At 35.0% G+C, this 14,161-nt stretch overlaps 1 protein-coding gene across 1 annotated transcript; it reads right to left on the bottom strand.

Annotated features, from left to right (window-relative positions):
- Positions 1-1,916: 1,916 nt before the first annotated feature.
- Positions 1,917-13,956, bottom strand: LOC147382622 (Tetratricopeptide repeat (TPR)-like superfamily protein). Its single transcript, XM_086428120.1, has 3 exons — positions 10,825-13,956; positions 10,596-10,680; positions 1,917-2,564 (listed from the first exon to the last, which is right to left on the bottom strand). The coding sequence occupies exon 1, from the start codon at positions 13,645-13,647 to the stop codon at positions 11,062-11,064; it is 2,586 nt and encodes an 861-aa protein (XP_086284246.1). The 5' UTR covers positions 13,648-13,956; the 3' UTR covers positions 1,917-2,564; positions 10,596-10,680; positions 10,825-11,061.
- Between the last annotated feature and the right edge of the window lie 205 nt (positions 13,957-14,161).

Genomic DNA, 14,161 nt, shown 5'->3' with positions numbered 1-14,161 from the left:
AATTCATAATAATTATTATATACATATATATTTATTTATTATATAATGGTTCAGTTCTCGGTTTGGTTCGATTTTATACAAGCTTGATCCAAGAACCGAACCGCAATTTGTTCCGAACCGAACCAAACCACCCTAAAGTTATCGGTTTGAACTGGACCAAGTTGCACCCCTAGTACAAACCATATTACTCGTGTTTTTGTTTTCTTTAGAAACGATATTGGCAATAACAACTAAGAAGTGAACGGAAGCATCATCAATATTTATTTATTTTTTAATTTTTTGATTCCATCTTATTTTTATGGTTTGTGCACAATTGAATATTATTAATGTGGGCATTTAGTATCGTTTGTCTAAATATTCTCTTGATGATAGATTTAGAGATTGTATTTGATTTTGTTTACTAGTGATTTCTGTTTTATTTTTTTGATGTTGTATTTCTTTTTTAAGATGTAAGATTTATTTGCTTATAAAAATGAAGTTAGGATTGTTCAACGAGCCCAACTCACCCAAAAGTACCTAACTTGGGCTAACCCGTGTAATTTGATTTTAGAAGGTCAAGATCTAGTTGAGCTTGGATTAGTGAGTACAGGAGCTTGGGTTGAGCCTAGGTTGTAGTCCTAGAAGTGCGTGTGCATCACTCGAACTTATCTACAACGATACAATTTCTTCTTTTAAGTCTTGTGTTATCTTTGTAGATCTCTTGATTGGAAGAGTATCTAGTGATTTGAGGAAATTTTGGATCATACAAGCTTATTCAAGTTCTTGTGTTCTCTTTGAGGAAACTCTTGGGCATGTTAGTTAGTGTCTTTAATGAGTTGAAGAAACTCCTAGGACTCTTGTGTAAGGTCGGATTAACTTGAGTGTCGCATGGTTGCAACCTGTGCAAAACAAAGACATTGAAAACCTGATACCTAATAAAGCAGTTGGTGTAAATTAAGAAATAATGCCAAACTGCATGCCTTATGTAAGTCCAGACTGCCCTGAGGCTTTGGATTTGATAAACCCCCAACTAAGCAAGTTTTAGGGATTTTGTGACAGTTATTGAGATCAAATGGATGTCTATCGGTAGTATGACATTGAAAGCAGTTTCCAATAAGATTTGTAAATCTATAAAGTCCTTAATGTTCTTTTAGAATTGTGTCAGATGTGAGCAAAATATGAAAGCTGGCATTGGACAGTAAATGCATGCAGAATGTGACTATAAATTAATAATTCATTATTTTAATAGTTCTACTCTACATGGCATCAGATAGTATAAACCTTGTGACAAAGTTCAATTTTGTATCCTTTGATCATTCTTACGGAGCTAATATGGATGTAAACGATAGCTACTCAGAATATTTTCAGTTCTGTACTACTATTGAGATTGCTAATACGTATATATATTGGATCACATATCTGCCCAAAAGTATCAGAACATGACCATTGAGGCCCGAATTTGAATAATAATCAGACCAAATTCAAAAACTACGATTTGTTCAATTTTCCTATTTCACTACCCCACCAATATCTAGATATCTCTTTGAGGACACCTTATCCCCCATGAATAAACTTATTAACATATATATACTAGAGTTCACCCCTGCATCCCCTTTTGGATTAACAAGGTAAATGCAAGAAAATAAAATAGGTAAAAATGATAAAAAGGTAAAAAAGAAAAAAATAATAAAATTAGAGAAGCATTATTAAAAAAGAGAGAGAAGAGGAAAGATAATACAATGAGAAAAGAGTAAAATGATAAAATTAGAGGGATATTATTGAAAAAAATGGGTAAAAGAGGAAAGATAGTAAAAATGGAGAGTTATTATTGAAAGGGGGGAAGGGAATGGAGAGGAAAGACAACGTAATTGAATGGGATAAAAAAGAAAGACAATAAAATAAATAGTGTGGAATCCAAAACATTATAACTGAAATGAGATATTTATCCTCCACAAAACTGTAACAAAGTGAGATCCATTGTTATATTTTATCATATAAACTAAAATTCTAAGCGTGGACATCCCCAGTAAGATTAAGGGGAGATAAAATCTGAAAATAATAAAATTGAAAAGATATTATTAAAAAAATACCCCCCTCATTAAAAGACTAAAGTTCTAGGCATGGACAAATACCCCTAGCAAAGAGATCGTTTAAATTACAAGGTTATCCTCAAGTCCTTAGAATAAACTATAATAACATACATGTGAATTTACAAAACTACCCTTCATCAAAGTAATATTATTTGCATATCAAGTTTTAAAAAAAAAATACCCCTTGTCAAAAAAACAAAAAAATAGTGGAAATAGTTGGGGGGGAAAAAGAATGGTAACTACTGAATATAGCGTTTAGTTAGGCATGTAGGAACACAATTGTATTCCAATATATTTGATGATGACCATTATCAAGGGATCAACCACAGCGAGGCCATAGTCCAATGTATTTGGGATCAACCATAGAGAGGCCTCACTATTCTTGGTGGGGGAAAAAATGCAACTTCTGTCTTCCCATGCTTGAGAAAATGACAAGGATGATCAACAGAACAGATTCAGCTCTGATCCTCTTTCGTTTCTCTGTCATATAGAGCCCTGAAAGAAGAAAAAGAAACTCGAATTAAAATCAAGAAGGTTGGAAGGTAAACAAAAAGTTGCACATAAGAAAACATACTTCTTTCACTAAACTCCCTATAAACATACTTAAAAAGGATTAGCTCTCATCCTGCAGCACCAATCCATTAAATTTCAGCTGCATGCAAGTCCTACTACAACTTAGGTAACCATGTGTTCTGAATTTCAATGATTACTTGAGATGCATCACATTGAAGACAGTGCACATTCTCCCAACAAGGATAATAAAAATTTTGAATTCTGAGTCCTCTGAGTGCACTAGAAGATTTTGACCACACAATGTCTCTATGTGCACAGAAAAAGAATCTTTTTTTTTGAAAAAATTGAACCCTAAATTATAATGACGAAGAATTAAGAATTCATGCAAACAAAAACAAAAAAAAACAAAATATATATATATATATGAATGTCATCGCCCAAATAATATCAAGTTACAAACCACCAAGCAAAGCTCATAAGTTAACACAACTAGCATGTAAGCAATATGAAAATAATATAATAGCAAATATTGAAGCAATCTGATGGCTCTCAAATATTACTATTATAATGGGAAAAGGAAGACCAAATAGCTGTTTGCTAACACCAAAATTTGGAAGACCAGAAACTTCCCAACATTTTTCACAAAATGAATAAAATTACAATCCCACAATGTCAAGACCCGTATTTTTTTCTAATAAATAAAAATATCAATTATATGTATTATATATATTCTTTAGAATAATCTTATGATAAATATCCTAAGCCTAAGATTAGATCTATACAAAATTATATACTTATACCTAAAGATTTATTTTTATAATTAGCCAAGTGATGTTATAAAACCATATGTTAATAACAATATTACATAGAGTACTAATATTATCATTAAAAAAAGATATTTTTATTAATGAATAAAAATACTATTTGTATACAAATATTCTTGATTAAAGTATAACTCTTACATACATAGGTATAATTATATATGTACTCATATGTGTGTGAATGAATAATTAAACACAGGCTTGTGGGACACACTATTATTATTTATTATATTAGGTATTAATGTTAATTAAACCTCATGAATATTGGATGTCACATGTCATTCCATAAACATCAAAGGATACATATGTTGTGGGACCCATCATTTACAATGTAAGTAAAATTGTGGAAACTGAATCATGTGTGTGAACCATATGTGGGGTCCACTTTATGTAAAATCACAAGCTATAAAAACTTGAGGTGGTTATTCTTTATATAAAGATCAAGTAAGACAAACATTTTTCTTTTTATTATTAAAAAAATGTCAAAAGAACCAAATAATGTTTGTAGTCCCGTTTATGGGGTCCATCTTGTAGTTAAAATTTGAACCACCAAGTTGGGGACTTTATAAATGGTTGCATGTGTGAGGTCTACATTAAAAATAGGATACCAATGGGGTACAAACCACCAAAGGTTGAGTGAACTTAGGAAAGAAGAGAACTTGGTTCTCTTGAGCCATGAATGCTATACATGAACTTGGGGCCACATTTGGAGAGTTCAACTTAGACTCACCCACCATTTACTCCCCATCTTTAATTGCACCCCCTTCACTGTACTATAAATACCCTCCCCCCTCAAATCATTCTCACATGTCTCGGAAATCACTTTACTCTCCTTCTCCCAAAATAATGGTTAGGACTACCCATAACCACTTGACCGTGTAATCATCCTAAGATTCGAAAAGTACAAGGGGTGTGGAGTATGTTAAGCCAATCAAGGCAAGTAGATTTTAGCAAAAACTTCATATATCACTTTCTAGTTTATGTGTGGGACATTGGGGCACTCACTATCTCTTTCTCTGTATTGTAATTCTTTAAATTTATTTTTATTATTATCTTTCAAAGTCTATGTTTTGACTTAGTAATAGGAGATTCATCAAATATCTGTCTCATAGTAGTCATCATTCTATTGTAGACACCCCATTTTTGCACTCGCCTGATTAATCAACTCGTCAATCCGATTGCAATGATTCCCAATGATGGATGTGTATTCCATTGCTTTATTTTGTTACCAGATGTGTTTCAGAAATCCGGATGAGGTATCTCGAATTGACAAAACCTTAGAAACCACGCTACGCTAGGAAAATACGACCCCAGAAACATAGAAATCATCATCTTGCAGACCAAAAAGAAAGTTCACGATAAAAATCACTAAAAAAATTACCAAATTAAAAAATAACCCTAGAGCCTACGTTACGCTTAGGGAAAAACTCTCTCGAACACATAAAATAACAAATCAAAACCAAATAAATCATTTCACCACTTTTAACAGAATTTGACAAAATTACGAAAATGCCCCTCATAAAGTTCACAATCATTTCACATAAAAATTTTCATAAATGACACAAACTAATATTTCTATTGAATTCCTTACGAAAAATCGATTCTAAAACATCCTAGAACATTGAAAACTAACTTAAAACGTAAAAAGTCCTCTCCGGGGGCAAAACGGTAATTTCACAATTTTCATAATTAAAAAATTCAAAATTAATAAATAAAATATTAAATAATTAAAGTGAAACATTAATGAAATTAATTTAAAAATTGGAACTAAAAAATCGATCAATCGGACTTTCAGGTAAAATTGTTGAGGGTTCGTGGGATATTTCTTTAAGGACCCCTCCATTTGGGGGTCCAAAGAATTAAAGAAATAATGGAAGGGGGTTCTCCAAAAATTAAAAATAAATCAAGCAAGACTGAAGTCAAGGTATTAAAGTCAATCTAGTGAGACTGAAGTCAAAATTAAAGTCAATTAAGCAAGACTAGAATCAAAATATTAAAAGTCAATCAATTATGACTAAAGTCAAAACATTAAAAGTCAATCAAATAAGACCAAAAGTCATAATAGAATATAATTGATTAATAACTCTATCTAATAGAGTTCTAACTTAAAAACAATTCTACCTAAAACAATCTAATTAAAACACAATTCTACCTAAAATAAGTCTAACTAAAACACAATTCTAATTAAAAGATCTCTAATTAAACACTAACTCTATCCAATCAACCCCTAAAAAAATCTATAAATAGAGGTGCTCACACCCTATTTTCGTATAAAATCATAAACCCTAAGAGAAGTAGGTCTAGAAGCTCCCCTAGCCCCCCATAAACCCTAGTTTTGGAGCCCCAACTCCTTACCTAACATCCCCCCTTCAACTTTAGTCATGAAAACCCCTAAAATCCCTCCAAAAACACCCCTAAATCCGTAACAAGCTTGAAGAGTTCAGATTCAGAAACAAGGAGATACCTTGATCTAGGAGATCCGAAGTCAAATCCGGAGACAGAACGAAGCAAGGGAGTACAGTACAAGGAGCTCTTTTTGTCAAATCTGAGGGAGCAAAATCCTTGCTATCGGAAAGGTATGAAATTTTTATTTTTTTTATCTAAGTTTTTAGCAATGTGATATATTTGGGAAGTTAGTAGAGACCGGCTTTGGCCGGGCAGGGTTGGTGCCTAACACCTTCCAACCCCGTAACTTGATCCCCGAATTCAATTTTTTTATGGTAGATTAGTTCTTTTTATCCATGTTAGAGTCAGTTTGGTTCCTAGACCACAATAACTAGGTGGCGACTCCCAAACCTCAAGGGTCAAAAGCGGATCCGCGCACCCCGCGGATCGAGGGCGCTTTCATCTATATGGAAAGGTTTACAATGGAAGTGATTGTCAAAGGAACAGTGTCCTTGTTAGTTTAATCGTACGATGAAGGTTCTAACCAACATGTGATTGCAAACTTGATTCTAACTAACTTGTTAATTTAAGATGTTATGTTTCTATGTTTTTTATTCCTAACTAATTATAAGGTCATTGAGGTGATGGTAATGAAGAGTATCGTTGTCTTTGATACCAAATGTCACAACCTAGGCTCATGAACTCATGATAATTTATGCTTCAAAGCAAACTTCCATTGATTATAAACAGATGTTTATATACAAGCCTTTACAATAATCTTTCACTACAAACACCCAAGAAAAGCCTAAACTACTAATCTCATTGGACCATGCATTGTTTAGTCTCCTAATCCAGAGTGGGATCTTTTTTTTCCTTCATCATCTGCTAACAAAATTTGTTAATAAACACTAAGTTAAGTAAGGCAAAAATAATCATATAGCAATTCCAAGTTTTAGTATAGAAAACATCGAACAACCAATAAAATTTTCATAATAAAAGTGTTTGGTATTTTTGTGGTATTTGCAGAAGCATTCTTATAAGCCTAGTTATTTATCTTTGTTCACGATTTTCTATCTTTTTTCATTTTACTGCTAACACATGGGCAAAACTTCCTACGATCCGTAGAACTTGAAGAATACCCTAACTCAATCGACTATTGGAACGCCTATTCCTTCATGGTGTAATGCCACTAAACCTTACCTAGGTTATCCCTCAAAGGAAACGCCTATCCCTTCATGAAGTTCACCAATTAACCAGCCTACCTTTTTGAGATTCCCTTCTTTTTTTGAAATCGATCTATAGTTTCCACTTTCTTAGATAATTTGGTTTGCATGTCATGTCTCCCTATCAAATAAGCTTTTTCCTTATTTGTAAAACTTTGTTCGAATATTTCTAAAATATCATGACAATGATCATGGTATTCATCACATAGTATAGTAATAAAAGCATAACATCTTAAATTAACTAATTAGAATCAAGTCTACAATCACATGTTGGTTAGAATCAAGTATTGGTCTGAAAACCCACCATCGTACGATTTGAACTAAAAGGGAATCGTTCATTCGACAATCTCTTCCATCATTAGACCCTTCCATATAGGATGACGACTACTATAAGGCGGATATTGAATGAATCTCTTATTACTAAGCCAAAGTATAAACTTAGAGAGATAACAATAAAAATAAATTTAAAGAAATGTAATATATATAGAAAGAATGTGTGTCCCAATATCCCACACATAAACTAGAAAGTGATATATGAAGACTTAGCTAAAATCTATTTGCCTTGATCGGCCTAACATACTTCATACCCCTTTTACCCTTCAAACCTTGGGATAATTGCGCAGTCGAGTGGTTAGGGACAGCCCAACCACTATTTTGGGAGAGATGAGAAAAGGGATTTCTGATATGTGTGAGAATGACTTGAGGGGAGTATTTATAGTGTTGTCAAGGGGTGCAATTAAGGATGGAGAGTAAATGATGGGAGAGACTAATTTGAACATTGTGAGCTCAAGTTTATGTATAGCATTCATGGTTGCGGATAACTAAGTTTTCTTCTTTCTTAAGTTCACTCAACCTTTAATGGTTTGTCCCCCCTTGGTATCTTACTTTTAATGTGGACACCGCACATACCACCTAAAACTTCCTCAACTTTGTGGTCAAAATTTTAAATACAAAATGGACCTCATAAATGAAACTACAAACATGATTCGGTTCCTTTAATTTATTTTTTAACAACAAAAAGAAAAATGTGAGTCCCACTTGACGTTCATATATGGAAGACCACATCTAGTTTTTATAGCTTAGAATTCAATATAAAGTGAATCCCACATGTGGTCCACACACATAGTTCGGTCTCCACAATTTTACTTGCATTGCAAATAATGAGTCCCACAAGCTTATGTGTTTAATTATTCATTTACATATACATATACATATATAATTATACCTATGTATATAAAACTTACACTTTAAGTCAAGAATATTTGTATACACCTTATATTCTCATTCATTAGTAAAAATATATTTCTTTTTATGATAATATTAATTACTCTATGCAATATTATTATTAATATATGATTTTATAACATCTCTTGGCTAATTAAAAAAATAAATCTTTAGGTATAAGATTGTCTAGGCAGCAAGTGGGGCCTAGCCGCAATCACTTTTGACAATAGAGAACAAGATTATCAAAGACCATCCAAAAAAAAAAAGTGGATCATATAAAACAGTATTTAAATACCTATAAAAAAAACAATAGTATTTAAATACATGCATATTTGAATGGCAGAATAAAACATCACATATTTATAAAGCTATTAAACTCTTGAAGGACCAATGTAGACACCCTAAATTGTCCAAAACTTGGACAAAGGACGAGTAACAAAAATCCTTTAGATCAGACCTCTTGACACACTACATCGGACCCAAGTCCGACGTGCAAGGTCGGACCTAACAGAATTTTGTTAGAAAGCTTGGTCCCCATTACCACTTGTCATCCTAAGCATGGATTTGTTACAAGCTTATACATGTGGCTCGATTTCATTCGTTTCTCAATAACGGACTAAAATATCTTAAGGGTGGTTTTACCACCCTAACCCTCCCCATTTTTTTAATTAGCAAACCACCCAAGCACATGGGATGTGCATTTACCCTTTTACTCTCACATCATCACATTCTACCCTAAGGTTTCAAATGCAAATAAAAGAGTGCTTGATTATTTGGGAACATAAATAATTGGACCTGTGTGCTTCCAAAAGAGCTCTAGACCCTTCTAGGTCGGGACTTACCACCTTAACGTTTGTTTGTTGAGAGACATAATATGATAAATTACCACTAAGTCCTCCTTGTAACGGACAAGTCCATGTCATCACTAAGATAATATTTGCAATTATTGAAACTTGTGGGTCATGGACCATTCTACCCTCCAAAGATTTCTCCAGAAATCTTGAGGTAATTTACTACTCTACCCTTGGTGATCATGATTGGCAAGAAACTTAATGTAGTTAATTATCATTTAGACCTCCTTATCTAAGGGTAAATGAAATCCATCTTTAAGTCTTTATGTAAATAAACCTCGTTTAAGGACTTGGACCATTATACCCCAAGACCTCCAAGAAATCTACAAATGGAGTGGGAGTCTCAAGGCTTTCAACATCAAATCCTTAGCTTATAAATGCTGCCCAAATCCCACCTCATCTCCTCTCTCTCAAACATTATACCTCTCTCAATCCATTGAAGAAGAACAATGAGGAGCTCAAGAAGATCAATAAGGAAGGATTATAGCAGCTTAGATATTTTATAGAAATTTCTTCTGCTAACCACCCTTCTTTTTTTCTTTTGTAACTTAGAAGTCTTGTGTGCAACAACCCCCCCACACACACAACAATTCTATCCAAATCAACAGTTCAAGCCTTTTCGGGGATGGCCTCCAACAATGGTCCCGGAAGATGGTGGAGGAGGGAGACCCTAGATCCTAGAATCTTATTTTATCATTATATATATGCAAAAAAAAAATGGTAAGATGAACATGTTAGGGGACTCTTTCTAGAGTTAAGACATTTTTCATTGCCTAGAATAAATCTCATACTAAGGAAAATCTTGCATCCATATAGTTTAGCTTGCATATGGCCAAAGAGGAGGGGAAACCCTCATATGGGATTTCTCACTTCTTCATTTGAGCCAAATCAATTCCCTCAAGAAAAGCAACAATCATGCACCATACTTTCCATCCCCGCACCTTAGAGCATTTCCCCACACTAATGGGACAATGACACTAAACACTGGGTATAAATCAGATTTTGTGGGCTGGTATAGGATAGATGGTTCCTCCTACTCAAAAAAACTTTTGAGCTGATTCCAATTGGAGAAGAACCCTCTTGAAATCAAGTTTATATCAACAAAGGGGATCAATAATCTTCTAAGTAGTATAGACCAAGGAAGCAGCATGTGTTTATGCATACAAAAAGCTGGGGACAGCAGCTTCACAAGGCTATAACACCCAAACCAGTCCTCAAAATGGATTGGTTCTTCTTCGGATAGACTCATCTTTAAGTCTAGTTCATCCCAGTAAAAAATCTCTGCAATTGGAATTGATTTGCTTGGATTTTGACAATGATTTCTACCCAACTAAAGGAACATCAAAGAAAAGGCTCAACTAAATCACAGAACAGCGCAAAGAAAGAATCCATAAAAGAAACTCAATGCAGCAATCTTAGTGGTCTGCTCATCAATCATCATATGTACAGCTGTATAAGGATCAACACAATAATGTAAACTGGAATGTGATTATGAGTAACATAAAGTACCTTGTTTAAGTGGAGTTTGCGTTAACTCTTGAACCAGAAATAATAGTGATGCTAGAAATCATTGCACTTTCTAGCAACAACTTGCCTGCAAAATAATAAGCCAGAGCACATGAAAATCAAGCATATAAAATTCAGAAGCTCAAGGATATGAAAGACAAAAGCATAAAAAAATCCACCCATTAAAACAGTCATTTTCATGCGAAGTTCGGTACAAGAAAATGCCACTTACAAATAGAGCATATCTATCAGAAGTATAATCTGTTAGCAGATATCCATGGTTAATTCATGAATCTTGACCTCTGCCTCCACCTGAGGAATCCACTAGATAAGAACAGACTGTTCAATTTCAAATCACTGAACAGATATACCAACAGTAACTACCATGAGATTACTGTTCAGGTTGGGCATTTTTCACATCCTGGGGAGACTAGCAAGATCTAAACAAATCCAGAACTGGTATATTCCACTAATGCTCCAAAATGTTCTCCAACGATTGTAGTTCAAGCTTGGAAGGCTCAATAATGGACTGAACTGGCTTAATATGTTTTGGAACCATATTGAGCTTGATAGTGCCTTCCAATATTAAAGTAGCTTCTCTAGAAAATCCTGAACTATGCAACCCATTAACCAATGTAGTATATGTAATTTCATCCAACGCCAAACCTCTTTGAGACATCTGATTACAAATCTTAAAAGCCTCTTCCATTTTCCCTTCCTTGCAAAACCCCCATGTCAAAGTGTTGTAAGTGACAACATCAGGAGCAATACCATTCTCCATCATTTCGTCTAGAAGAGTAACCGCTTGAATTAGGTCACCCATTTTACAATACCCATCAATCATTATGGTGTAAGTTATCTTATTTGGAGCTATGCCACATCCAATCATTTCCTGCAATACATCACTAGCTTTGTCCATCTTCCCCAACTTACAAAACCCACGAATCAATGCAGTGTAACAAACAACATTCGGGATAATTCCATCCTTTCTCATTTCATCCAAAAGGTTCCTTGCCTCCTCAACATGGCCAACACCACACACGCCGTGTATTAATGTAGAATATGTGACTAAAGTTGGTGCAATTCCTTTGCTTCTCATTTCATCACGAAATCTAAACGCCTCTACAATGTTTCCATTTCCCATATACCCTCCAATGAGTGTGTTATACACAACAGAATTCAGCTCCAATTTCTGCGTAACCAACTCGATAAAGAGCTTTTTCCCCTCTTCGAGGTTCTTAGCTTTGCAATACCCGTCAATCATCGAGCTGTACATAAAAACATCAGGCACCAGACCATCACTTTTTAACTCATTCCATAGCCTAGCAGCTTCCTCCATTCTACACATATTACAGAACCCATGTATCAATGAATTATACGTAAAGATATCTGGTTTAAGTCCCCCCTTAACCATATCTTCTCTCAACTTAAAACCTTCCTCCATTTTCCCTTCTTTGCAAAATCTAGAGATGAGTATATTATATGTTATCCCATCTAGTGGCAAACCCCTTTCAAGCATCGCCTTAAGAAGCCTAACCGCTTCATGCAAATTTCCTGACTTGCAAAGTCCATGAATTAGAGCATTTGAGGTTATTGTATTGGCAGCAAACCCTTTCTCGAATAGCTTAAACCATATCTCCGTCGCCACAAAAGGCTTCCCCTTTTCACAGAGAACACTAACGAGCTGCGTCAGAACCCCATCATTGGGCCTTAAGTTTCTCAACAGCATTTCCTTAAAGAATCGAACTGCACAATCCAGCTTAGATTTCATACATAGCCAATGAATAATTGAATTAAGAGCGCCCGGATTTACAAAAAACCCTCCTAATAACATCTCCTCCAAGAGAGACTCGGCTTGTTCCATCAAACCCACCTTGCACAAGCCTTGGATAAGTGAATTATAAGTAACCGAATTAGGATTAATCCCCTTGGACACCATTTCATCCCTCATTTTCGTCGCCTCCAAGATATTTCCTGTTTTACAATACCCATCGATCAGTGTGTTGTAAACAACCTCATTTATAACAATCCCCTTTTCTGACATTTCCTTCAAAACATGATTTGCATCATCGAATTTCCCCAATTTCACCAGACCATTTATAAGAACACTGTAAGTAACAAGACTAGGGATTATACCCATTTTAATCATTTTTTCTTTGAATTTATAAGCTTCATCTAAATTCCCTTTTTTGCAGAACCCATGAATAAGAGTATTATAAGTAATAACAGTAGGAGAAATTCCAAAAACCTCCATTTTATAAAACAACTGAGCCGCAACTTCGATCCTACCTCCCTTGCAAAATGCATTAATTGCCGTACTAAATGAATAAACATCAGGGGAAAAACCTCGGCAAATAATTGCAAAAACCTCGTAACTTCTATCGAGATCATTTGCCTTCACGAGCGAACTCAATAGGAAATTGCATGTCTTTAAAGATGGAAACAATCCCCGATTAGTCAACAACCGAAACACATCAAAAGCAAACCCTAACCCTAAATTCTTAAACTGAGTGCAATAAACATGAACTAGCAAATCAAATGATGCCATTGTTAATTCAGATTCATCCACACTCGAATCTGTGATGGCGAGCGAAATCTCAATGTGCCTATCCTTTGATTTCTCAAACAAAGCAGGAAGCTTTCCATCGATCAAACGTATTAGAAGCAATCGAGCAGGCGAGACGAGATTGGATTTAATAAGCAATCGAATAAGAAGACAGTAAGATCCAACAGTGAATCGGAAACCAAGCGATTCTGATGCAAACGAAAAGAAATTTAATGTGGTTTTTGGATTCAGAGAAGATCGAATACCGAAGAAGAGACGATGGAAATGGTGAGGAGATAAATCAATTAGGGTTTCTCTGCATTTTGAGTGATCGAGAGATGTGTTGGAGAGGATTGAGATTACCTTATTTAAAACGCTTCGATCATGATCATTTGGTGGTTGTGGTTGTTGTTGAGCAGTGAATGTGGTGCAGGATAAGGGGCGGGTGAAGGATAAGAAGAGAGGCGTACGTTTGGTTTTGAGGAGAAGAGCGATTCTTCTAAAATCCATAGAAACAGAGAAAAAGAGGGAAAGAGATTTTAGGAATTAAACGAAGGAGGCTTTGGTGGTGGTGGTGGTGACGACAATGGCGGCGTTGAATCCATGAGAGGAGCTGAGACTGGCCACGCAGAGAGAGAGAAACAGAGGGGCAGAATTGGTCTTTTTTTGTTGCTTGGGGTTTTAGTTAGTTTACGAATTACGAATTTACGATTAGCCTTCCCTACATTTCGGCGAGAAGCAAACTACATTTTGAGGGTTTTTGGTTGCACGCTGTAAGTCGAGAAAAGTACTCTAAACTCTCAAGTAGCGGTTACTAGGGTTTGTTTTATTAAGACTTCATTTGGGACAGCGTTGATCGCCAATGAATTTGGCTAACCATCCTCCATAGCTATTTTTGATACCTAAAAAGAGATTATGTATAAGTTAGGGCTGCAACCTGGTCGAGCTATCCCGAACTCAACCAGGGCTCAACCCGATTTATGGTTGAGCCTGGCCAAGTTATGTAAAAGATGAGCTGAGCTGA

This window comes from Akebia trifoliata, chromosome 16 (assembly GCF_017979445.1).
Source record: "Akebia trifoliata isolate Shusen 1 chromosome 16, ASM1797944v1, whole genome shotgun sequence".
NCBI lineage: Eukaryota > Viridiplantae > Streptophyta > Magnoliopsida > Ranunculales > Lardizabalaceae > Akebia > Akebia trifoliata.
The sequence above is the reverse complement of the archived record's forward strand: the minus strand, read 5'-3'. Positions and strand labels throughout refer to the sequence as shown.

What these genes read in the sequence shown, in the direction of transcription:
- LOC147382622 (XM_086428120.1), bottom strand. Translation starts at nt 13,647, where the DNA reads ATGGATTTTAGAAGAATCGCTCTTCTCCTCAAAACCAAACGTACGCCT.